Below are 27,784 nucleotides of genomic sequence, written 5' to 3' on the forward strand. Positions count from 1 at the left end.
GAGCGAAATCGAAAGTCGTTTTTGTCCGTCGAGAGTTCTCGATGGAAACGCACGCGCTCACGATGGCTAACCGCAAAAACACACTGCCTCTACAATCCTGTTCATACAGACTCTGACTATGAAAATGAGAACTTAAACTATATTCTATTCCATACTGGAGTTTTGGTTGTTTACAAACCGCACAGACATTTGTGGGTGCTTTTTTTTTTTTTCCTCTTCATTTTTGTGGTGATTGAATATGCGATTCTGCGGTTGAGAATCGTTTTGTCGGAAGGGGACTTCAATGGCATGACGTCAGACCCTTCCTTTTTGCATGTGGATATGAACGCAGCCTATATAACTCGCTGACTGAAACAAACTTGGATTGCTGGAACACAAGTTATGGAAATACATCAAAGATTTCTTCATGTACCTTTAATCTTTACGGACAGGGTGTGTTTTTTTTTTGTGTTTTTTTAGAATCATAAAGGCGACCATATTTTGTTTACTGGACTTCTTTTGTTTACTAATCTCTCTTTGTAATGAAATGATCAGAAATGCTTCATGGACCTGGAAAGAAGGCAAAAATCACACAGCACAGATGACCTCTTGGTACTTTGAGATGCATATATTGAATGCTTTAACATTTCCCCCAATCATCTTGTGGATTATTTCTGGATGGACATATCCGTGATGGATGTTGATTGAGAACAAGAACATATGTATGACCTCAGATCTGCCAGATAATTCCTTGGACAGTGTGAACGTGCTTCTAGTTTTTGTATTTCTCTTCCCCTCTCTCATCCGAGGGTGGACGGGGTGTCATGGCCATCGTCTTCATCAAGATGACAAAGGGACAAGCACTGCCCTGATACCCTCCCTATGCACTTTTCATTTGCTCAAAACTGTGAGGAGCTTTCACTTGGGCTTGGAGAGCACAGGCAGAGAAGGCAAGATGTCCTCTTTCTGTCAGCAGACGGGCGTGAGACTCGTTCTCCTTACGGTGGTTGTTTCTCGGGCTTTTTGAGAACGACACCAGACAAGCTTTACCGTAGAAGGATAAGGGAAGTTTCAGACACATTGGGACAGGATTTCCACTGAACAATGTTGATATTTAAGACTATATGAACAGCCTCCAAACTTGGTTACAATGTGGAGATTCAGAACATATTTACTCGACAGTGTTCTCCGTTAAGTAAAAAGGATTAAACTGCTTGGTCCAGGGTGCTAGCCAACGGTTTTTCTTTTTTTTTTTTTTTTTTTGTGGACTGGAATTAAATATTTCATTGATGACTGAAAAAGGCTTTTTTTAAAGACTGGAGGACAGTTTTTGTTTTGTTTTTTTGTTTGTGTATTGGAGATCAATAACTAATAAGCTCCATCAGCTCTACCGCCTCCTGCTGACTGCATGGCTGAAGTTCACCTTTGGCTTGAAGTGGTTACGGCGCCGCAAGACCATTAGTTTGGTAAGAATACTATTTATTTGTTTATTCATTGATTTATTACATTTTTACCTTCCCCTATTCCTTACAAAAGTTATTACTGCTACTGTACTTTGGGTTAAAGGTGTGTTCAACTAGTGATGGCTTTACAATGCCCAGAGCATCCTCCTAGCAAAACAAAAAATGCTAAAACATTGGTTCTCAACCTTTTTTAAATGCAAGGTCCACAGCTTTTTCGATTGTATTATACTGTATATACATACAGTGAGGGCCCAAAATTATTAGAACGGTAAGATTTTTAAAAGAAGTCTAATCTGCTCACCAAGGCTTCATTTGTTTGATCCAAAATACTGGAAGTACAGTAATATTGTGAAATATTTTTACAATTTAAAATAACTGTTTTCTATTTGAATATATTTTAAAATGTAATTTATTCCTTTGATTCAAAGCTGAATTTTCAGCATCATTACTCCAGTCTTCAGTGTCACATGATCCTTCAGAAGTCACTCTAATATGCTGATTTGCTGCTCAAGAAAAATTTATAATTATTATCAATGTTGAAAGCAGTTGTGTACAATTTCTTTTCAGGATTCTTTGATGAATAGAAAGTTCAAAAGAACAGTATTTATCTGAAATAGTATAGGCATTTATTATGTTGCAAAAGCTTTGTCACTTTTGATCAATGTAATACATCCTTGCTGAATAAAATTATTAATTTCTTTCCACAAAAAAACCTCTTACTGACCCCAAACTTTTGAACGGTAGTGATAATGTTACAAAGACACAAACGAACCAATAACAGGACATGATGTCACAAGATGCGACCCTCAAAGGACAGAATGCTCAAGCACACCTGTTTTTCCTCATCATAGTCGCGATGTTGCCCATCACAGTTCGGTACAGGCATCAGAACCGCGTCTTCGCTTGTGTGTGTGTGTGTGTGACGGAGGGATTCCTGCCGCTGTTTTGACTCCTTTACACATTATATAAACTCTCCACAAGTTCTCAGCTGGTCAAAATACCATCATATTTAGGCTACGCACACACAACGAGCGCGTTTATCCCAGAACACAGCATTGTTTTGGATGTTCGGTAAGTCACAAAATATGCGTAATAAAAGCCGACCAATCAGGTTGTGAACGTATCCCTATGCCTTCAGGTTCGGTGTTAAAATGCCAATGTGAACCCTAAGCGGACCAGGACTAAATGTTTTTTTTTTTTTTTTTTTTTTTTGTCGGTCCGAAATGTGAACGCACGTTTTAAAGGGATAGTTCACTTTGAAATTAATTTTTGGTATGTTTTAGCTTACCTCGAGGGCATCCAAGATGTGTCTTTGTGTCCGCAGTAGTTTCAATTTTGATATGTTTAGGTCAAACCGTTCTTGTCTGTCAGTCATATAATGCAGGTCTATGGTCACCACCTCAAAGAGCATGCACAGAGAAGTCCAAATTAAACATGATTTAATGACTCGTAAATGTAAGTACACATTGATGGCCTAAGACACCAAACGAGCGGTTTGTGTGAGAAAACGAACAGTATTTATATCGTTTTTACCTCTTGTAAACACAGCCACGTCCAAGTGATCTGAGGGCGCGGGCGCTTCGGTCTGTAAGAAGCTTTGACGGTTGCTTTGACGAAGCTTTGACGGTTGCCTCCGCCAAAGTCCATTAATACCTAGACAATGGAAACCTCGAAGGGTATTAACCCGCTTATACCATGGTCACTTGCCAAATAACACATTTTTAAAACATTAGTTTATATTTTAATTAGTTTTACAATCGAAATCTAAAGTTTTTACAAACAATAACTTGGTTTCCCTGGTTACGCCTGACGGTTTATTTAGAACTCCTTTACTAGGTGTCCTCTATCACTTTTTATTGGACACCCTGCAGCCAATCAGAATCGAGTATTTACCCAGACCATGGTATAATATATTTTAAAAGGTGCGTTCACATTTCGGACCGACAAAAAAAATAAAAAAACATTTAGTCCATGGTGTAAGCAGGTTAATGCCCTTCGAGGTGTCCATTGTCTAGGTATTAATGGACTTTGGCAGAGGCAACCGTCGTCCATTAATACCTAACAATGGACACCTCGTCGGGCATTAACCCTTGCTTATTAGATCTACTCTTTTTTTTCTCAAAAAAAAAAATTCTTCCTTTTTTTTTTCTTCTCTGCTTTGATTAGATCTTTGCTGTTCCAGATCTTCAGATGGAGATAGAGGCTCTCCACTGCTTCGTCTTCGTCTCCATCTCCTGTCCTCCGCCTTCAGAGGAAGATCCCAAGGATGGAGATTCCCAACAGCACATGTAATCATGACTGCATGTCAATGACGAAGAACCCAGGAGGACTGATGGACTCATGGCACCATATTCGGACTACTAAGAGGAACCTGTTTCCTCGCTAGGAGGAGGGAGTGAACTGTGAATGCTGGAACAGCTGAACTATGAGATCTCGAACCTGCACAGAATAGTTCTGCTCGAGTGCAGCCAGAGTGAACTTTACAAACACGACACACACATGATTAATAACTGAAATACACTCACACATTCAAAAATGAATTCTCAATTACACACACTCGCTGACATGGCTTAACAGTCCCACTACACTTCAATCTGGCTGCCATGTAAATACTGTATATAACCTTAACCCTTTCCCATTCTCTGTTGGGTTTTCAGATTTGTTTGAATTTTCTTTTTTTTTCTTCCTCTCTTTTATGACATGCCTTAACAGTTCAGTTCTGCCTATTAAGGCACACTTAAGATGCGTAAAACAAAAAAAGTGAGACTAGCTCTGTGACATAATAGCGTGTGATTTTATTTAAGGAACCCATGAAACATTGTTTATGAACCTGTGAAATGATTTATATAACATTACAAATGATCCCCGCAAAAGATGTGTAATTGGACTTTTTAGTGTAACTGGGCACGTTTTTCTGACGTCGAAACAGTTTTTGCTTCGCATTTTCAATATGAGAGGCAAAAACTGTTTCCAGGTCAGAATTGTGTCGAACATAAAAATGCCTTTTCATCTTTGATCTCGGAAGAGAGGTCTGTGTTCAGAAATACTAACAAAGATTTGTGATTTGTACGGTATTGCCCTCTTAAGATGATTAATTGTGTAACTTTGCAGGTCGGAATAAACTAGAGATGCCTAATGTCTTTACTGGCATGCAAAAATAGGTTTTAAAATGTTAATGATGATTAAAAAAAAATACATGTTTGTCATATCTATTGATTCAGTGTGTGAAAAGCAACTGTACTGTATTGGCGCTGTCACAGAGCCGCGTGTTCATTAAAGTGCTCAACCGAATAACAGCGGCGATGGCGGAGTCGAAATCAGCAATGCATCACGAGATCTGAAAAGGCTCTTGCTTGCTGTCACACACGTCTGAGTTGGATGTCTTGAAATTTCCAGAGATGCAACCATTTAAAAAAAGGTCATTAGAAACCATTTTGACAATGTTTGAATATTCATCATGTGAATAGTTTTTGGGGTTTCTGGTTTGTTTGAAGAAAATTAATAAATACTTAAGAATGAAGCGCTTGTGTGGACTTTGGTTTTCTCACTATTTAGCATTTGACACACAAAAAAAGGGTGTCGGGTGTCATTTCTCTCCATTACTGCGTCCCAATTCAGAGGCGGCATCCTTCGAAGGCCGATTGCATCACAGCGGAGCGACAAAGGCTGTCTCAATTCAGATGCGTCCTTCATTTCACGAGAAATTAAGTATTCAACAGATTGGCTGTGTCTGAAATCACATACTCTCTTGAGTAGGTACTTATTTTGAATAAGTAATAATTTCACGACTGCTAAGAAATACGTTCTATATACTATAAATGTGTGTAGTTTGAATGTTATCTTTTCACCTACTATATAGTAGGGAAGTATGTGATTTCGGATGCACCCTTGGAAAAATTTACATGTAGTCGTGCCTGATGTTTATCCGGATGAATAGATATTAAATCAAGACAGGAATCAAATTGCATGCTTATGAATTGACATAGTGAAATCTTTAAGAGCTTATAAAAAGGGTAGCCGATCATTGTACCATGTAAACAATGTAACATGATGTCCTTGAAATTGTGGAGAACTTTATTTTGTCAATTTACAAAATTAACTAAAATACTGATTAAAAAAAAGATATTAAAATAGAAATGTGCGATAAACACTTGTAATAGCAACACACAAACAACGTAAGACAAGCCGTTTGTGGTTTTCTGCAAAGTATTAAATGCAGGAATTTTAAAGTAATAAAATTATGCTTTAATGTATACGTTAAAAAGATTTATATTGAAAACCTTTTATATTTATATTTATTTATATATATATATATTTTATATATATATATTGAAAACCTGCTACTGTGAAGTGACGCAAATCTCGCGAGAGTCAGGTGACCTGGTAGCGCATACACACAGTGCAAGCATGGCGGCGCCCTGTGATTACAAACACGACGCGTGAGTTCCTGTTTACTAGGTTTAACGCTGTGTGTTTATAGTAGAGATGCTCTGAAACTGTCATCTGAACTCAGTAACACAAGTACACTGAGGACGATTGTCGGAGCACAAGATACGTCTGACACGAATTAAAGAAACAACAGGTAGAGTGACTCTCTTTGGCTGCACGAGTCAAAATGCTGTTATACACTGAAAGATGTTCATAATTTTAAGAATGTAACCGTAAAAACCCTTTAACTTACAGCTGCACCATATATATATATATATATATATATATATAATAAAGTATGTATATTAGAAATATCAGAACAGTACATGTAATTGAGCAGTTATGTTTCTTGGAGGCAAAATATATTATGTATAATGTATATTGAGAGAGAGAGTCAATACGTACGTGTATCTTTACAATAACATATTACATTTGCTGTTTATTATATATGGTTCATCAGTACAGAGTTCTTTTTAAATATAAAAATTATAAACCGTAACTGGAGATTACCAGAAGTCCTTGTGTGGCATCACTTTACATTATAGTTTATGCATGTAAATAAATTAGTAAAAGTTAAGGAATCCTAGGGTGGTCTTTTCAGGCTAGTTTCTCTGGAAACTTTGATATGCATATAGCAGAAACTATATTATTTATGGGTTTCATAAATGAGTTTCATAGAATAAAATGTCATGTGATCAAATTTATAGGCAAGACAAATTTATAGGCATAAAATTCTGTATCAAATTTATAGGCAAGACAAGTAGTTTGTTTAGGCTAGGGATGCAACGATACCGCTTTTTCAAAACCGATCCGATCCGATCCCAAAATTCTGAGTATCGGCCGATACCGATACCAATCCGATACCAGTGCAGTTTTTTTTTAAATCAAGTAGAATTTCTATAACTCTGTGTGTTGAACTGATAATCACTCTTTTGTGTGTTAAACACAATCTACTTAACACAGACAACTTAATTTTAAAGAAAAACAACAAATCCAAAAAATATATGATCATAATCTGTGACAAAAATGCTATAATAAACTAGATTAGTGGATAATTCAGCAGTGCAATTTAGTCTAGAAAAATCATGAGTGCACAATAATTGTATAAAATCTGAACATTTAGTGAAGAAAATTTAGGGGAACAAATAAGAGACAATAAGTGTAACACTAAATCTGGTCAAACATTACACATTGCTCTTTGTATTGTTGTAAAATACATTCATGAAAAACAAGATAACAAAAATCAAAAAGATAAATTATTATATATAGGGCCTAGCCTATGGCTAGGCTACTATAAATTGAGACATGTTTTAAATGTATAGCACAGCTGTTTAATGAGGCAGCAACATATGATAGATAGGACAGAACAAGAAAGGCTATTAATAATCTTTCATTGCGCAAAAGTAGTATTATATGATTATGAAAGGATCCAATACAGTGCGGCACACAGCGCTTATGCGCATCCCGAGCGCAGAATGATGCGCTTGAAGCAACACGGAGTCACAGCGCGCAGCGCGTCGAATCCGCATTGAACAGTTCAAAGCACAAAGGAAAGACATATCGATGCGTAGTGTATTATACACAGTATCTATGCAATCGTTTATTGAGCCTTTTCTTTTAACAGTTTTAAATTTCAGTTACTGTGCGCGTGAAGAACAATTATAGTGCTCTCTGACCATAGGCTACTCTGTTGCGATCTAACAGACGCCCGGTAGAAAGTAACATGATTTAGTTACAGCAATAAAGTCCAGCAATATAAAGTTGTTTTATGCTAAACCATAGACCTTTATCTACAGATCAAGAATAATAATAGTAACATTGAATCATCTTGATCTTGGAGAGTTTCATCGTGTTGCCTGTCGTAACAGAACGCGACGCGCTGTTAAATGCTGAATGGAGAATGACTGACAGCCGCAGCGGAGGGAAAAAGTTTACGAGGTCTTGAATTTAATGACTTAAATATTAATTTTTATCTCACATTATACTATATAATGGCTTCAGAACACTTATAAGATAGTGCACGAAAACTTTATGGTACTTGATAATGTTTTTGTGCCTTTTGTGGGGCTTAACAATAACACAGAATAATACGCACAATATCGGATTTGGATCGGCCTCCTCTGACCGATACCCGATCCGGCAAAAATGGCAGTATCGGAGCCGATACCGATACTGAGTATCGGATCGATGCATCCCTAGTTTAGGCATGGTTTGTAGGGAAATTACAAACCTGCGCGCACATATTCAAACGAATATAACTATAGAATCAATTTTTAATACGCATGTGAACGCCATCAGGTCACAGGTTCGCGTTTAAAGTCTGTTTAGAGAGAACGCCGTCGTCTTAGTGGCCCCTAATGTAATAACAAATGACAATTTTGCTGGAAGTGAATCAATCAAAAGCAACTTTAGCCGGAAATAACATTATTCAAAAATCGCTATAAAGCCAAAACAATCTCTGTTACCGTAAATTGTATGTTTATCTCTGTAAAGCTGCTTTGAAACAATCTCCATTGTTAAAAGCCCTATATAAATGAAGATGACTTGACTTGACATGTGTCAAGCAGGGACTTATATGAAATAAATCCGGTTTACTACAATATTACAAAGTACTACAAAATGTATTTTCATGTGTATTATAGTCAGATATCTGAATGTGCAAGCTCATATATAAGTTTAACTCTCACTGCCGCTGTATGTAATCTGTATGTGAACCCCGTGACTGAAAGGATATGAATCGTGCATGTTCCCCAGGCCCCTGAAGACGGCATGTCAGCTGCAGGTCAAAGCAGTGATGGTGGTGCAGGACAGGACACAGAGGCGGATGGAGAACCTCCTCACGAGGCTTTTCTTCAGCGAGGAGTGGAAGAAGAAGAAGAGGAAGCACCACCAGCAGCGAAGCAGCCTCGACTGGAGCAGGACGACGTGGGTCTTGATTTACTCCTGACACAGGAGCCGGTGATGCCCTCAGAGGAGACACGTGGGAGCCCAGGTGCTTCTGGGACTCTAGAGGAAGGTAAGGCCATTTTTACAAGCACTTCATAGCTTCTGATTTACAGCAATGCCCTTCTGATGTCTTAATATGTGCCGATATAAGCTCCATATGTGGTTCTCTTACTGCCATCTTTAAGTAATTACACAGATATTGTCCTTTAGTCTTTCATATGCATCCAATTTTATAGTTAAGCAGCGCTCCGTAAGTGAACTGTTTGGTTCACTTTAATACATTTTGGATGTGATGTTATTTTTCTTAGATCTGAAATGAAATGTGGTTTACTTTAGTCATGGTTCATCACATGTGAATGCCATTGAACGTTGATCACTTGTCCAATACAACTGCCTTAAATCACAGCGAGCCAAGCAACATCATAAGAATGTATATTTGAATTGCACTTTTTACAGTTAATATTGATTTAAAGTAGTGAACAAGCCATGGACAACTGTAGCATACGTGTTTAGAAGATCATTTTATTCAGTTGGTACTTTTAACAAGAGTTATTAGTGAAAATCGAGCTTAAAAATCATATATAGGTTTTTCTTGTATTATTAATATTTAGCCACAGAAGCATAAACAAACATATAGAAACACTGATTAAGTAGTTAATATTTGGCTCATGTTTATTAAATTAAATTAAATGACCAATGTTTTAATGGTATACATTAATATAATAATTTAAAAAAAAGTTTTAGATGACAGATACATGACACATCTGATAATATTGTTGTAACTGATCAACCAAGAATATAGATGATAATTGCCTTAAATTATTGCTAACAACATTTCCTAAATGCTGTAATTATAGGTACTGCAATATAGGTAAACTAAGCTATACTATGTTCCTAAAAATGTGCACAAAAACTCTTCTTTTTTTAAAAATTATTTAATTAGAAGACACAGATAAACTGAAATGCCCCGATTACAGCAACTCTTATTTTTATCACAGATATTTTGCGCCAATTTCCCAGGAAGTGACGGTTCTGTTCTCTTGAACACGAGGGGACGGAAACTTTCTAAATGTTTTATGTGATGTTACAAATTTGCACATTAAATTCGCAAACATACCTAATGTTAATTTGATTCTGTCAGTTGCCTGTCATCACACTGATGAAACCGAACGTGCTGCGGGACCTGAGGAGATCGAAGGAGACGTGGAGTGGCATCGAAACGGAGCCGAGACCAGAGAGACGCTCGGACGGGCCGAGGAGGATAAAGCAGACGAGTCTGAGAACAAGAGTCCAGAAGACAACTCCACTGAGCAGCACTAGTAAGTATACGGTCATCTTAAGCTGTTGTGACCGGGAACATGGCGGGAACAAATGCGTTGGGACAGGGATATTCTCGACTCAATGTTGTCTTTTTGTCAGTCAAGTCCTCGACTTCAGCCATGACCCTCAGATGCTGACGGGCTCCTGGGCCGAATACTCCCACATGGCTGAGAATTACCTCAGAGGCTGCAAATGGTGATCATAACTGATGAAGCGACTCATTAATGATGGCTGTGTTGTGTAAAGCGTACCACAGTATTGATCTTTCTTTATGACGCCTCTCCACAGGGCTCCAGATGGTTCCTGCATTGTTTCCAACAGCGCTGATAATGTTCTTCGCGTGTATAACGTCCCGCCTGAGGTGTACAGCAGCCGCTGGGACATGCTTTCTGAGATGGTCAGCCTCTTCCAGATCTTCTTTTCATATTTACCATGTAGCTGTAGAAGTAGAAATACTAAGAACTGATTTTGACCAGTGTTCAAAATGATAAATGTCTCGTGACTGTAATGCATTACTAGTAACTAAAGCTATGTAATCAGATTACTTTTTCATGTAACTATTAATGCATTACTTTTAAATTTGCAACAACATATTAGTTACTTTTTCCAAATAATTTATTCAAGTCCGTTTTTTATACATGTATTGACTGACAGCTCTCCTGTCATCATGTTGTGAAATCGTGAGTAAGTGCAGAGGCGTTGTGTGTGTGTGTGTGTGTGTGTGTGTGTGTGTGTGTGTGTGTGAGAACATGATGGTTATTGCGGCTCTAGACTAAATGGGTCTCATTCATGAAACATTCGTAAATATACGAGTAAATATGCGAGCGATTTGCGCGTAAAGAGACCTTCCCGAAAACTCTTCTCCTGATTCACAAATACTTCGTAAACGTCAGATGTGATAGTGAAATGTGTGTGTGTGTTAATGAATTCCAATCAGTCGTAAATGGGATGCGCGTGCACGCTCATTCTCAATTTCCATAAATCCCGCCCATTAAATCCGACTGACAACTATTTATGGGTATCATATTATGACATGAATGCGAATGAAAAAAAAAATTCTCAGATGCAGAAATTGAAGTTTTGTTATCAGAAGTTCATTCAAAACGCCACATTTTATTTTCAAGCGTACATATAGTGGCGTATCGGGTCCTAAAAAAGGAAGCTTGGCAGCATTACAGATGCAGTTAATGGAGTTTCGTCTGTTAATCGAGCATTCCCAGAAGTGAGAAGAAAATGGTTTGACATTAAGCTTGAGAGCAAAAAAACGAATTAGTTCACTTCGGAAAAATAGTATTCAAACTGGAGAAGGACCAATCGCAGATGCTATTACTGGCTCTCATAATAAGAAAAAACGTATGTAATTACTATATATAATATTTTTTCAAAATGCTGTGCAAATATGTACCTGATTAAGGTGAATTAAAATGCAGCCTTATTAATGAGCAAAACGTTCGGGTGTTAAGCGCACTATTTACGCGTGGCTGGGAGCAGGTGTAGATTTCTTGTGTACCAACTAACATTTGGAAAATACGAACATTTTAATGAATCCGAAAATTTACGCCAGAACCACTTTACACACGATTTACACAAAAATTCGTTCTGCTCTTGTTTCATGAATGAGACCCACTGTGAGCAGGCATTTACTTATTCTGACTTGCACAAAAACAAATTCAGTATTCATCAAAATGAATACAAACAGGGGTATTCAAACTTTAGGTAAACATCACATTTGTATTCTTTTTATGAAGTAAGAGTGTTGAATTTTCTTCTTCTGCAATCCAGAACAGCTGAAAGGTTTGTTTGAGCTGCGCCCTCTACTGTACAGACGTGAATGTGCAGATTTCCTTCAGCCTGAGGCTTATTCATTTCACTTTTGGTGTGACTGAAAGGGCCTTTATTTGCCAAAAAACAGAACTGTTTTTTTATTTTTTTATTATTATTATTATTAAAAAACAAACATGCAAGCCTATCCCAGGTGAGAGAAAGTAATGTAACACATTACTTTCCATAAAAAGTAATGCAGTAGTTACATTTTAGGGGGTATCTCAATATTGCAATGCATTACTTTTTAAAGTAACCTTCCCCAGGACTGCTCATGACACAATTTAAATGAATACTGGCATCTTTATTTTGAAAGCCTTGAGTCAAAGGATCTTTTTTTGTTGTTGCTTTGCGTCTAAACCCTTGATTTACCTTTAAATATATAAACATTTGCTTATTTGAAAGTCCTGTACACGGTGTAATGCTGTTGCTTGTGTGTCCACTCAGAGTCCAGTGCTGAAGATGGCAGAAGGAGACACCATCTATGACTACTGCTGGTTCCCTAAGATGACCTCTATGGACCCGGACACATGCTTGTGAGTGTATATATAATGTGTGTGTGTGTGTGTGTGTGTCTATACACTACTACTGTTCAAAAGTTTGGAATCCGTAAGATTAAAAAAAAAAAAAAAAGTCTCTGAAAGTCACTTATGCTCATCAAGGCTGCATTTATCTGATCGAAAAATATAGTAAAAACTGTAATATTGTGAAATATTATTAACAAATGTCTGATTTTAATATATTTTAAAATGCTATTTATTCCTGTGAGGGCAAATCTGAATTTTCAGCATCAGTCCTCAGTGTCACATGATCCTTCAGTGTCACATGATCCTTCAGTCAGAAATCATTCAAATATGCTGATTTTGCTGCTTAAGAAACATTTCTTGTTATTATGACAGTTGTGCTGCTTAATATTTTTGTGGAAACTGATGAACTTTTTATGAAATTCATTGATGTTTAGCAATTTAAAAGAACAGCACATTTAAATGATAAAACATATTTTCTGTCACTTTTGATCAATTGTTGCTGAATAAAAGTGAGAAAGAAAGAAAAAAGCTTTTGAATTGAAGTTTATAGATTTACAAAATATTAGTTTTCGCGTTGCCCTGTTTCCTTTGGATTAAGAGTATGAGGAGTACATCTTCCCTTAAAGGGATACTTCACCTCTGGAAAGATGAATGTGTATTTAAAATGGGTCATTTATGTAGAAGAAATGTGAAATTAGTTTTGAATTTGGAGCTTTCTAGACTGAGAAAAGACAGAAAATGTACTTTTGGCTTATGTGGATGAAAGACAACAACTCCCAGAATGCACTTGCTTCGCTGCCCTAGGAGGCCACGCCTACCGGTAACAGAGCACAGTAGTTAAACAACAAGTCTAGGCTACTAGTGAGTCTCCGTGATGAGTCTGCCCGAAAATGTGTTTCGAGATCGCCCAAAATGTCCGGGATTCGGCTTTTGCGTTCTACGGTCGCCATTCATCGTGTTTACTGTGGCGAGCAGGACGAGTGAGGGCCGCGGGAGAACGGCGCGAGGCCGGTGGCGTGATTACCGATGAGCGACACCTGTGAGACGCACCGGTCTCGTATCTCTCACGGAGGAGCGGGGATTTTCAACCGATCACTTGTTTAGCGTTCATGTAAACACTACATCCAGATTCACCAATCGGAATGAATTCAGTTAGATTAAAACAAAAGGTGTGCATGTAAACAATGAATGGCGACTGCAGAAAGCAAAAGCTGAATCCCGGACATCGACGGCCGGACATGTCCGGGAAAAAGAGGATGGTAACCCCTACTACTCAGCTTTCTCCACAGAACAAGAGCCTGCTAGCTTAGCTTAGCTTCCAAAAAAGATGTCTGACACTATGTGTACATTCTGTGAGTGAGATCCCACCTTCTATGGGCGGGTTGAGAACATGCGGGACAGCCCGTACTACTGGCTGTAGTCTTTAGCCTCTGGCCAAAAAATCCTCCGATGACGCAAAATGACGATTTTTGCGTCATCGGAGGATTTTTTCCAGACAAAAGATACATAAATCTCTCGTCTCAGGGGGATATGAGGGTGGAAAGCACGGTAATTCGAAAATACTACAGGTTTCCTACTAATACAAAGTTTAATGCTAAATCCTGAAGTATCCCTTTAATAACACCATTTCGAGAAACCCTGTTATTGTGGTTTGTGTTTGGACTGATAATGTTAAGGACTGTGTTTGATGGGCGGTTTGAAACACTCATTAATACTGCTCATTTTGTATTTATCTCAACAGTTGTTTTGAAAGCTAGTAAGCAACAGATAAAGCAGAATAAACGGTGCGCTATTCTCCGTTCAGCAGGGCGACTGACAAACTCAGAATCATGCAGCAGTGCCAAAATTGATATGCAATATGCATATGGTTTGTTCAGTGGAGAATAATTGTGTTTGGCTTCCCATTCATCTCATAGCAAAATAAAACATGCTCTACATGCCAATGTTTGTAACCCCAGGCCTAGAGGAGGATCAGAAGAAGGTTTTTCCAATATTTCTTGTGCTTTTCACTTTACAAAAACGACATTGATAGTCACTTAGTAAAGACTAATGTAATGTATTCATGGCTGTTGGAAAAGTTGACTTAGATATTGATAATTTTTGGGTCTCTATCCTCTCTATATTCAAACCTGTATTTTTTCCTAAATTTGACCATTTGGACTTGACTAATTTGTGGACCATTTGGATCAAATGGTCAGGTTTCATTCAGTGATTAACAGTCACATTTTTACAATCTCCATTGCCTGGTTTACAAAGTGGCCCAGTTAATTCTTTCCAGAGACATGGCACGGCTTTAAAGAGATTGAGTTTTAATTAAGCTGCTATTGTTCCAGATCAGCGCTGCTGTGTTTCTTCTCTGTTATGATCAGCGCTGATGAGCCTTGTCTCCTCCTCTGGTGGAGATTGTTGGATTCAACCCAGAATGTAAATTTCAAGGCTTGGATTTATTGTGGCTGCTCACGTTTCCTGTAATGTCTGCGAAACCCTCTGGAGGGAGTGAGTGGTTTTGATTGTGCCTATTTATAAAACTGTTAGTTCTTGCTCAAAATGTGACAGATTTTTGCACCGTGCGTAACAACATCCCTTAAGTTCCTTTAACTGTGGTAAAATATCTATCTATCTATCTATCTATCTATCTATCTATCTATCTATCTATCTATCTATCTATCTATCTATCTATCTATCTATCTATCTATCTATCTATCTATCTATCTATCTATCTATCTATCTATCTATCTATCTATCTATCTATCTATCTATCTATCTATCTATCTATCTATCTATCTGCGCTTTTCCACTGCATGGTACGGCTCGCTTTAAATGGTACCACCTCTGTCGAGATTTAAATAGCCAGTAAATAGCCGATTACATAAGCAGAGAGCAGTCTGTAGTCTGTTTTCTTTCGTTTTGAATTGTTCTGTTTAAAAGTAGACATGTGAGGCAAGTAGGCTACCTTATATGCTGAGTTTCGGTTCATGAGACGAGCTCCAGTTCACGCGCCTCCGTTTCCTATCTATCGTCTGCTATATTTACTTCTTATTTATTAAATCCAGGCAATTGGTTGATGAAACATTGATTAAAATTAAGATACAATTAATACAAAACGAAATTCAGGTTAAAGAAAGGTTTTGTGCTTTCTGTTTCTCTCTGTGAAAGTTTTAAAGCATCTTTTAGTGCCGCTTTCAGAGCGCTGCACGTCCGTAACGGAGAACACGTCGGTATTATTGTTTTTTCCTCATAAATGCGAACACGAAAAATAAAATAAAATAAAATGAATATTTTATGTACTGTGGAGACTGAGAGCCAACCCTTCTTCATCCGGTGGGTAGTATTACTTTGGTTTGCGCAGTGTAATTCATATAATCACTAAAAAATATTTTGGCTTCAAGTTTTTATTTATTTTTATTAAGCAATCAGAAATCTGAGGGCACTGCTATAATCCCACCCACTTTGAAGCGGTACTAACTGCAGTGGAAAAGCAAACCGAGCTAAAGCAAACCGAGCTAAAGCGAACCGAGCCGTGCCGTGCTGAGCCGAGTCGTACCACGCAGTGGAAAAGCGAAGCGAGCCGAACCGTGCCACGCCGAGCCGAACCGTACTGAGCCGTACCGAGCCGTACCAGCAGTGGAAAAGCGCCATATCTATTGTCTGTCTGTCTGTATATCTGTCTGTCTGTCTGTCTGTATATCTGTCTGTCTGTATATCTGTCTGTCTGTATATCTGTCTTTCTGTCTGTCTGTATATCTGTCTGTCTGTCTGTATATCTGTCTGTCTGTATATCTGTCTGTCCGTATATCTGTCTGTCTGTTTGTCTGTCTGTCTGTATATCTGTCTGTCTGTATATCTGTCCATATGTCTGTCTATCTGTCTGTCTGTCTGTCTGTCTGTCTATCTGTCTGTCTCTGTCTGTCTGTCTGTATATCTGTCTGTCTGTCTGTCTTTCTGTATATCTGTCTGTCTGTCTGTCTGTATATCTGTCTGTCTGTCTGTATATCTGTCTGTCTATCTGTATATCTGTCTGTCTGTCTTTCTGTATATCTGTCTGTCTGTCTGTATATCTGTCTGTCTGTCTGTATATCTGTCTGTTTGTCTGTCTGTATATCTGTCTGTCTGTCTGTCTGTCTTTCTGTATATCTGTCTGTCTGTATATCTGTCTGTCTGTCTTTCTGTATATCTGTCTGTCTGTCTGTCTGTATATCTGTCTGTCTGTATATCTGTCTGTTTGTCTGTCTGTATATCTGTCTGTCTGTCTGTCTGTCTGTATGTCTGAGTGCTGTTGTGTCTGTCTGTCTATCTATTTATTTATTTATCTGTCTGTCTGTCTTTCTGTATATCTGTCTGTATATCTGTCTGTCTGTCTGTCTGTATATCTGTCTGTCTGTCTGTATATCTGTCTGTCTATCTGTATATCTGTCTGTCTGTCTTTCTGTATATCTGTCTGTCTGTCTGTATATCTGTCTGTCTGTCTGTATATCTGTCTGTTTGTCTGTCTGTATATCTGTCTGTCTGTCTGTCTTTCTGTATATCTGTCTGTCTGTATATCTGTCTGTCTGTCTTTCTGTATATCTGTCTGTCTGTATATCTGTCTGTCTGTATATCTGTCTGTCTGTATATCTGTCTGTCTGTATATCTGTCTGTTTGTCTGTCTGTATATCTGTCTGTCTGTCTGTCTGTCTGTATGTCTGACTGCTGTTGTGTCTGTCTGTCTATCTATTTATTTATTTATCTGTCTGTCTGTCTTTCTGTATATCTGTCTGTATATCTGTCTGTCTGTCTGTCTGTATATCTGTCTGTCTGTCTGTATATCTGTCTGTCTGTCTGTATATCTGTCTGTTTGTCTGTCTGTATATCTGTCTGTCTGTCTGTCTTTCTGTATATCTGTCTGTCTGTATATCTGTCTGTCTGTCTTTCTGTATATCTGTCTGTCTGTCTGTCTGTATATCTGTCTGTTTGTCTGTCTGTATATCTGTCTGTTTGTCTGTCTGTATATCTGTCTGTCTGTCTGAGTGCTGTTGTGTCTGTCTGTCTATCTATTTATTTATTTATCTGTCTGTCTGTCTGCACAATTGTTGTTGTGTGTGTAAGGGTTTGCAGAAAGCAGTGCTGGAATTGTTTAGGGAGGAAGTAAGTGGTCTCTTATTCTTCATCTCCAGTTCTCTGTCGCTCCAGCTCTCATTTAATGATGTTCTCTTTGATGGTTATGTTTTTCGTTGGACAAAAGCCAATGGAACAGAAATCAGTCCGAATCAATGGCAGTCGTCATGGATAACTGCGGCAGGTTGCTAACGAGGGCTCGTTAACTGTGGCATGTGCTGTTTCACACACACAGCATCAGTTCTGATCAAACGTTGTTTGGGATTACAGAATCCTCCCTGCAGCGACCGAAAATGACAAAGGAAAGGGAGGAACGACAAGTCACGGGTCAAGGACAAACTGTAAACTTCATAAAGGAATCATTAAGATGAAGAGGATGAGGTTAAAGAAGTCAGACGAGACGTGCTCAGTAACAATTTGTCATCTTTTATCTCGTCGTAGCGATATTGTTTACAGGTATTTCTGAAGCACTGTGAAACACAGCAGTTTTCGCGTATTTGTCTTCCAGGCGTGCGTAGCGTAATGTTCTGGCTGCTGCCACGGGCTTAAAGCGCTGCTTGAAGGTCCACAGGGGTTGATCATTAACTCTGACTTATGATTGGCTGTTTCCTCCAGGGGAGGTGCTTAGTATTCAGGTCATTTACTTCCTCCATCTCGACTCTAGTCATTTTGTGTAGTTTCTCATTATTCACTTTTAAACTGTTGCCCTCCTGTTGAGACAGAACGTCGGATCTGTACTTATGGGAATGGTTCTCCGAAAAATAAAACATTCTGACATCATTTACTCTTGTCGTGCCAATCCAAACCCATATGGCATTAATTTGTCAATAGCATATTAAAGCACAGCTTTACAATCCACTTTCTGTTGGTCAGCACAGTGAATTTGCATAACCAGCTTAAAGGGGTCATGACATGGATTTAAATTTTTTATTTTAAAGGGGTCCTATTATGCTTTTTCAACTTTAGTTAGTCTGTAATGTTGCTGTTAGTTTGAGCATAAAAAAGATCGGCAAGGCAAGTTTATTTATATAGCACATTTTATACACAATGGTAATTCAAAGTGCTTTACATAGAAGTAATTGAACTAATCAAAAGAAATCAGATTCATTAAAACAGTTTAGAATAAAACGGAAATAAAATACAGTGCAAACAGTGTTTTACAAAGGCAAGGTTACAAAGCTCAAAGTCCACTCCAAAGGGAGATATTTAATTTAACAGAATCCACTTTTCAAAAACTATCTTAGTCTGTAATGACTCTACAATGAACGGCTCGTTTGGGAAGTCATAATGAAGTCATAATGTTCCTCATTTAAATAATCTCCGGCCACGGAATATGCAAAAAAGTTTTGCGAGAACTGGTTAAGCTGCGCCAGAGAAGATGAAGGGTGTTGTCGCAGTTTTTTCCACCCGGAAAAAGTTTGTCCTAAGGCTGACGAACTTAGAGAGGTTCAAATTTATTTAAAGCACTGTTCCTGAACATTATAACCTCAACGTTTGTGTTTTATTTTATGGAGAACAGCAGACAGACAGAGTAAAATGCCGACTATACGCACAAAAGCTTCTCCTGAAAGACGTAGCTGTTCCCATTTTGTCGGGAAAATCTGTTGTTTATGGATCACAACTTCTAAGTATGTCTTATTATTTGCACTTGTGTTTTCTATTAACAGTTCCAATTATGAGTTGTATGTAGTTGCTAAGATGTAAACGAAGGGCAAAGCTTTGCCTCCGCTAGCCTGCTAACTAACATTACAGTATTGATGTAGTGTTTACTTTAGCTTTTGTAAGACTGTTCTCCACCCCATAGGAAAATTATCCATGATTTTGTGATCGATTACTGGAATTCCCATGCAGACATCACACGTCATCAGCCATCCTTTACAGTTCCTCCTGAACCAAAACAACAAGCGTTCACAGCATGTCGTAACCGTAATTATGAGATGGCAAACCGTGACGTTCTAGCCGGAGCTGTTCACGTCCTCAGACTCAGATTTATGCATTTCTTTGTCAACACTATCAATGCCGAAATGAATCTGCAGCAGTCAGATGGTACAAGTCAGTGCTTTAAGTTGTTTACGTTCATTATTATTGTAATGTTATGTGCTTTTAAACATGAGGTAGTTTAACGCCGTCTCTCGTCTCTGTGTGTGTTCATGTGTTTTGGAGGAGGCGTGGCTTTAGAGACGCTCTGAAGTGAGGGTGGGATCTCATGCTTTCAAAGCTAGCTTGCTATTGCTAGCCTACCTTTAAGCTCTGAAACTTGCAGTATTGTTTAATGGTACAAAGTACTCTTATATGTCAAAAGACGAAGGCAAATTTGATTTCTCATGTGGGAAACCTGTGAGGGAAACTTTTTCGCCCTCATACCGAAACTCCCCATCGGATTCCTATTACAATATTACAATAACTTAAAGGGTTAGTTCACCCAAAAATGAAAAATCTGTCAGTAATTACTCGCCCTCGTGTCGTTCCAACCCCGTAAGACTTTCGTTCATCTTCGGAACACAAATTAAGATATTTTTGATTAAATCTGAGAGCTGGATCACTCCTCCATAGGCTTCTAAGGGATTGAAACTGGCCGGCCCACAAGTTATTAAAGACATCGTTAAAATAGTCCAAGTGACTACAGTGGCTCAACCTTAAGTTTATCAAGTGACGAGAATACTTTTTGTGTGCAAAAAAAACAACAAAAATAACGACTTTATTCAACTATTAATTTCCTTTCTCTGTGGGCCTCGAGTGAGTTCACGTAGTGTAACAGCGCAACGCTTCTGTGTGTACGTCACACACATCACACACATGACCAGTGTCGGCCAATAGTGAGCCTACATGTGACGTACAACACAGAAGTCCTGCGCTGTTACACTGCGCAATCGAATTTGTTGAAAAACAATCTGACAATTTAGCAGTTTTACAGTAAAATCATAGCGTTCACTCATATTCATGAGAGTATTCATGTATTTAATCCCCACATGACCAAGTTTCCATGCAATAACTTGCCTTGTTTAGCCACGAAGTGCAGAGATGGTTTATAAATAGCTCTAGAATTTTTTATTTTTTTTCAATGTTCTGAAATCCTTAATTTATGTAAAAAAAATGTTTTAGTTTATATATACTTGTATATATAGTTTGTACTGTCCCCTATCAATGCCAAGGGATAGGGATTTTCCAATCCTTTGGAGGGCACGTACTCATATGCCTAATTTCTTTCATCTAGCGGTAGTCGTCATCTTTCACTTCAGATTGTCTAAGCTCTTCATTTGTTAGATTCTCGATTGTGAATGGGTCTTTTGTGTTGCCGGTTTAGATGAAAGCCAGTCTGATGTTGCATTCTCTTGTTGTTTTTGTTTTAAGATTTTGCAGTGTATTTCATTTTCTCTCTTTTTATTGCTTGCCCCTTCAGCATTGCCAGCAGTAGCCGGGACAACCCAGTCCACATATGGGACGCGTTCTACGGGGACCTCCGTGCATCTTTTCGACCCTACAACCACCTGGATGAGCTGACCGCGGCCCATTCCCTGTGCTTCTCTCCCGACGGCTCTCAGCTCTACTGCGGCTTTGATAAAACCGTCAGGGTCTTCCACACCGACCGTCCCGGGAGAGACTGCGAGGAAAGGCCCACCATGGGTGAGGGTCCCACTTGTACAGAAATAACCTCTACATCAATCACTCTCACTCTTCAAACGGTTTTTAATCAGGGTCATTAAGACGGCTGTCTGGCTTGCATGGGTGTGGAATGCCTGTAATCCCATTTCATTTCTTTTTGTTTGTTTGGGTGGATTCATTCCAAGCGCATTCATGGCGGGACACACGTATTTGGCTTGATTGAGCTAACATGGCATGCGTGGCTCTCATCTAGACAGTGGCTGTGGATATAATTATCTTAGCATGTTTGTGGTGTCTGACTCATTCACGTTGTTTCAACACTGCTATTGTAATTATTGGTCTGGATGTAACACAAAAGATCTTTTGTTCAGACTGATGAGTGTTTGAAATATGCAGGCCTATTATATTATAGTAAAATTGATAATATAGTTCCATCTTTATATTCTGATTGGATGAGCCACATACCAAGTTGTTGTGAAGTAGCTGATATACGTACACTACTGTTCAATAGTGCGGGGTCAAATAAATAAAAAAAGGTAAAAAATGAAAGTTATTCTTCAAGGACATTTATAGTGTTACAAAATATTTCTATGTTGAATGAAATATATTCAATGTTGTGCTAAGATTTTATCAAAGAATCCTGAAAAATTGCATCACACTTTCCATCAAAATAACATTGATAATAATGAGAAATGTTTCTTGAGCAGCAAATCATCATATTAGAGTGATTTCGGAAGGATCATGTGACACTGAAGACTGCAGTAATGATGTTGAAAATTCAGCTTTGATCACAGGAATACATTACATTTTAAAATGTACTGAAATTGTTTAATTGTAACTTGTATCTAATTTTAATTTTTAATTTTTTTGAGCATACGAGACAAAATCAAAATCTTACCGACCCCAAACTTTTGAACAGAAGTGGACACTGTGACGGCACATCAAATGAATTCTATATTTATGAGTAAAGTTGCAATGTTGTTTGACTCCCGTTAGCAAGTAAATTCAGCTTCTCGTTAGACCCCTTAAAGGGACAGTTCACCCAAAAAATTTAATTCTGTCATTCATTACTCACCCTCATGTCGTTCCAAACCCGTAAGACTTTCATTCATCTTCAGAACACAAATGAAGATCTTTTTGATGAAATCTGAGAGATTTCTGTCCCTCCATTAACAGCTACGCAACTTCCACTTTGTCACAGGTTCAGTTGAGCTTCTGTTTATGTTAGTTGATCAATGTTTATACAGTATGTATGTAAAAGCCTAAATTAAATCATCATATAAAGGCTAGCGATTGAGTTTCTTCTGAAAATTTGGACTAAACTGCTCAATTCATATGAACTAGTTTTAGGATCTCTTTATGAACTTTTTGAAGCGTCAAAGGGTCAGTTGTGTAGCTGTCAATGGAGGGACAGAAAGCTCTCAGATTTCGTTAAAAAAGATCTTAATTTTTATTTTGAAGATGAACGATCTTACGAGTGTTGAACGACATGAGGGTGAGTAATTAATGACAGAATTTACATTTTTGGGTGAACTATCCCTTTCCCAACAAGTTGTTTGGGAAACGCCCCTCTGTATTTTCTCATTACTCCATAAATCTTTTTCGTTCTCTAATACAAAAATACAAAATAACTTTTGTTCCTGTTTTTCTTTCCGCTAATTTCTTACATCATTCTTCTTTCAAGTGAAGAAACAGGGTCAGACTGGCATTATCTCCTGTATTGCCTTCAGTCCGTGCCAGTCCATGTACGCCTTAGGCTCATATTCTCGTTCGACCGGCCTTTACTCTTGTGAGGATGGATCTCTGCTGGCTCTTCTGCCCACTCGACACCACGGAGGCCTTACACACCTGCTGTTCTCACCCAACGGCTATCACATGTACACGGGCGGCCGCAAGGTCAGTGTGCTCATACATGTCGTCAAATTAAATATGACGGATATCAGATGCATCGGCCACTGCTATTTGCTTGTATGTTTTGAATTGTCTTGCTAATACTGTGTGTCACTCCCTTTAGGACTCGGAGATCCTGTGCTGGGACGTCAGAGATCCAGGACAGGTTCTGTTCTCCATGCACAGGAACGTCAATACCAACCAGCGTATCTACTTTGACATGGACCAGTAGGATCAAGATTTACAACTCAACCATAGTAATTAGACCCGTTTGTGTTCTGCTCATGTAATGTTGATATTTGCGCGTCTGAATTAGATCCGGACGATATCTGCTGAGCGGGGACACCGATGGTGTGGTGTCAGTGTGGGACACCCTCACAGCGCCACCCGATGGGAAGGAGGAGACACTACAGCCGATGCTGCAGTATCAGGCGCACACAGATTGTGCTAATGGCATCAGGTCAGTGTTGGGAAAGTTCACTTCAGTTCACACATTTTAAAATGAACTAGTTCAGTTCATAGTTCATACATCACAATTTTGAACTAAGGTCACAGTTCCAAAAAATTAACTAGTTCATAGTTCTTTTTTTCCATATGTTGCTGTGAGCAATTTTTTTATTTTTTAAATTATTGCCACAGCCCATTTGCAACCACAGACATCAATTATTTTATCGGTGGGCGAAGTTTGCACAGAAATGTAAGATTTTTCCCATCCTCACCGACCTTGTCTTAAAACTGATCATACGATACGACGCCTCCTCGCTGCTTTGTCGAGCTCATGCTGCTTTTTGCTTTGATGACGCATGCGGCAGTGCGACCATAGACAGTATAAGAAGTGGACAGAGCCATCTCATTGGAACTCAGTCGAGACAGTTGAAGCCCATTTTTAGCGATTTCTGAGCACTTCCGTTCCTGACGCGCAGACTCAAACCGACTCAAAGTAAGCTTGATGACGTGAGCAACCTGTCTGACAGACGTTACTCTTCTAGTAGCTGTGCGTGAAAATTGCCAACGTTAATCTTGCAGAGACGGGGAACTTGAGCAAAGAGTTCTTTGGCGTGAGTGAGCAGGAGTAAGTATTCCGTTGCTTTTATGGACTCATTATCTATGGGCTTCTCCCTTGACGGGACGTCCCCCCGATTGCCTGCGAGCTTCTCCTCCTGTCTGTACGGTCATTTCTGTACAGCGCGACAGAGAGTCGAGTGGTTATGACGCAATCGTTAGCCTATTTTTACTAAATCTGTTTCTACGGGGCCATAGTGTAACATAGAAGGTAATGGAGCCCTTTATACATTGTCGTGTTTCTTTAGAAATAAATAATGGACAAATGGAGTCTTTAAACGCCTCAGATGTAAAGTTATTCGCTGTCAAAGTGACGCCAAAATGAATGGGAGTCAATGGAAATGCTAACGCAAGTGAAGTTCTGCTACAACATGGCGGCACCCGGCCGGCTTCAACTTCCGGTCGATGGATTACCCCCTTGGGTGCGACACTGGTGGCTTGTGTTGCCAGATTGGGTGTTTTTTTCGCTACATATTCAGGCCTGTTTACGTGTGTTTTAGCCGGGTTTTCGCCTGGAAGGCTCTATAGAAATCTGGCACCCTATTGAACGAAGTTAAACTGAGAGAGCGTGCGTTCACAGACACCAGAATGAACGCGTTCACAGTAACGTTCATCAGGCAGTAATTCAGTACGTTCAGTTCACGTTCGTTTCACTTTCGCAGTTCAGTTCACTATCGTTCAATGAACGCGTTCAGGCACAACACTGCATCAGGTACAAGTATTATTTAAATGCATAACAATGACTTTAAATGTGACTAAAATTTAAACCTTATTTGCAGATTTCAAAGAAATAATGCTTTATAAATCTTCGCTTTAATGGATAGATTGTGATCTCTTTATCTTTTTATTGTGCCTCTTTCATTTTCCTAATTTTAAGAGTACTCAAATGTTAAATTTGTGCCAGAATTTCCCTATTTTAGGTTTGTCCCTTACCCAGCCTTTTCCTCTAGAATACATTTATTAAAATCAGGGAAACTATAATGTGCACTTTTTCTCAAGAACTTAGAAAGCATATTATCAATTCATGCTGCATTTATGAACTACTGTTTGAAAGTTTGGGTCAGTATGATTTTTTTTTTTATGTTTTCAAAAGAAGTCTCTTATGCTCGGCAAGGCTGCATTTATTTAATCAAAAATACAATTAAAATAGTAATAGTGTGAAATAATATTACAATTTAAAATAATGTATTTTATTCCTCTGAAAGCTGTATTCCAGTCACATGATCCTTCAGAAATTATTATAATATGCTGATTTGCTGCTCAAGAAACATCTCTTATTATTACCAATGTTGAAAACAGTTTAATTTTTTTTTTTGGAAACTTTGTGGAAATTTTTTCAGGATTCTTTGCCAAACAGAAAGTTGAATATAAAGAACGACATTTAATTGAAATAGATTTTTTTTTTTGGTAACAATGTAAGAGTCACTTCTGATCAATTTAATGGATATTTCTGAATAAAAGTATTAATTTTCAAAGTATTAATTCCTATAAGTATTTAAAAAAATATTACTGACTCCAAAATTTGAATAATAGGGTATATCTAATTTATTTGTGCATGTATGCGTTTTTAAACAAATACATTTTTCAAGATGTGCCCCTAATTGAAGATTGACTTTTTAAAGGAAAAGACTAAATACATAAAATGCTTAATATCAAAGATGAATGATAAACAGCGAGTGTTTATTGCCATCGAAGCTATTTATCTGCAGTGCAAGCGCTGGTCTGTGTAGGTTCACGAAACTGATTTCGGACAGACTTCTGAGGCAGAGTAACGGTTTAATGATCTAAATAGAGCGAGCTCTGGTGAATATTTAATTACTACAATTGTAATTTCTCCCTAGAAATTACAGAAGTGGAAAATGTTGATCAAAAACTTACATTTACACACAAACTGACCAGCAAACACACCTTTCAGATGCCATCTTTATTTTATTGCTCAACTCTCACAGATTGGAAGGGATATCAAAGGCAGCGAAGGATACATCTATTCCATACATATCACGATACTGAACTCACGACACGATATTATTGCGATACTCCAAGACATATGGTAAAAGGTTAGCAGAAAATGTACTGTTGATTAAAATGCTAAATTTGATATTACATTGTGTGTGTAAATGAATATGCTTGCACTTGTAACCCAATGCACAGGACAATAGTGACACCAGAATACAAATATTCATGATTCTGAAGCTCAAAATACTGAATTATTTTAGACGAATATGCTTACACTCTTTCACTGACTTGATATATTTAAAATAATGTAGGTTATGTTTTACTGGTAACATAAGACATTTGGCATTATCAGGACACACAAATATTCCCCCATTGCATTATTATACGTTGTATTCAACATTATAGTAATTTAATGTACACTAAAACTCACACAGAAATGTTATTTTGGGTGAACTATACACAATACATATTGTCACTATCCACGATACACTTATTATTGCATTTTTGTATTACGATATATTGTTACACCCCTATTACATAGTGCACGTTTTAATCTGCTAAATAAATAAATGTAAATGACTAAATATTAGGGCTGTCAAACGATTAATCGCGATTAATCACATCCAAAATAAAAGTTTGTGTTTACATAATATATGTGTGTGTACTGTGTATAATTATTTTTAATACATAAATACCCACACATGCATGTGTATTTAAGAAATATTTGCATGTATATACTGTATATAGACTGAATGTAGCCTATATATAATGTATATTTTATATAAATATAAACATTTTATATATAAATAACATATTTTTCTTAAATATATACGTGTGTGTATTTATATATAAAATAATTATACACCGTACACACACACATATATTATGTAAACACAAACTTTTATTTTGGATGCGATTAATCGCGATTAATCGTTTGACAGCCCTACTAAATATTGCTAACTTTACCTCTCTTTTCTAGTGTGCACCCTTTCATGCCATTAGTGGCTTCGTCCAGTGGTCAGCGCAAGTTCTGCTGGCCGTCTGACAGCGGCGACTCTGATTCAGACGAGGGGAATGCGATGCCGACAGATGACGTACGACAGGACAACGCTCTGGTGCTGTGGTGGGCCGGCCCATTGGGCTCCACCAATGAGAGGCTGCAGGAGGAGGAGCCAGCAGTCATTGAAAGCTAGAACTTTTGATTGTAAAAACTGCACACCAAACGGACCCATAATCTACTGCCAAACCTATCATACTGATTGTTAAGGTGAAGAGTTGTAAGGCTGTAATTCTGCATTGGTTTTAATTGTAGAATAGTCCTTTTTTTTTTTTAAATCCTCTGGCCTTTTTGCATGCCGCTAGGTTCATAAACCTCAATCTGTGAATGTCTAAAAGTCAAAACGAACCAAAATCAATTGAATTGAAACTGGTTCCGACAAGAAATTATGATTTAGATGACCTGGAACACCTCTGAAATATGAATAATTCATTCATAGTTTTCATTTTTGTTTCGATGGCTCCTTAAATTGATGTTTACGTTGGGTTTTCTAGCAATGCTTTCAGGATCTGCCCTGTCGCTGCTGGAGTGAGATGCCTCTCAGGTTTACCATTTACCTGCACGGCCTTTTCCGATTCGCTTTGGGTTTGTTTTCCTTTCACCTGCTTTCAGGAAACACGTCGAGCCTTGTCTGGGAC

At 38.2% G+C, this 27,784-nt stretch overlaps 1 protein-coding gene and 1 long non-coding RNA gene across 4 annotated transcripts; both read left to right on the forward strand.

Annotated features, from left to right (window-relative positions):
* The first annotated feature begins 965 nt into the window (after positions 1-965).
* On the forward strand, positions 966-3,966 carry LOC130078554 (uncharacterized). Its single transcript, XR_008805941.1, has 2 exons — positions 966-1,445; positions 3,609-3,966. It is a non-coding gene; the product is annotated as an uncharacterized LOC130078554 (long non-coding RNA).
* A 1,892-nt stretch (positions 3,967-5,858) lies between these two features.
* wrap53 (WD repeat containing, antisense to TP53) lies at positions 5,859-27,743 on the forward strand. Of its 3 annotated transcripts, none has more exons than XM_056244104.1 (11): positions 5,859-5,881; positions 8,635-8,886; positions 9,958-10,135; positions 10,236-10,331; positions 10,425-10,533; positions 12,405-12,493; positions 20,979-21,202; positions 22,866-23,077; positions 23,196-23,299; positions 23,388-23,531; positions 27,069-27,743. In XM_056244104.1, the coding sequence occupies exons 2-11, from the start codon at positions 8,640-8,642 to the stop codon at positions 27,280-27,282; spliced, it is 1,617 nt and encodes a 538-aa protein (XP_056100079.1). In that variant the 5' UTR covers positions 5,859-5,881; positions 8,635-8,639; the 3' UTR covers positions 27,283-27,743. The 3 variants fall into 3 exon arrangements, with proteins under 3 accessions (XP_056100079.1, XP_056100078.1, XP_056100077.1); XM_056244103.1 differs by lacking the exon at positions 5,859-5,881 and adding an exon at positions 5,991-6,024; XM_056244102.1 differs by lacking the exon at positions 5,859-5,881 and adding an exon at positions 6,008-6,024 and having other exon boundaries at positions 8,625-8,886.
* The last annotated feature ends 41 nt before the right edge of the window (positions 27,744-27,784 follow it).

Source organism: Rhinichthys klamathensis, unplaced genomic scaffold, assembly GCF_029890125.1.
Source record: "Rhinichthys klamathensis goyatoka isolate OS25496 unplaced genomic scaffold, OSU_Roscu_1.1 h1tg000909l_1, whole genome shotgun sequence".
NCBI lineage: Eukaryota > Metazoa > Chordata > Actinopteri > Cypriniformes > Leuciscidae > Rhinichthys > Rhinichthys klamathensis.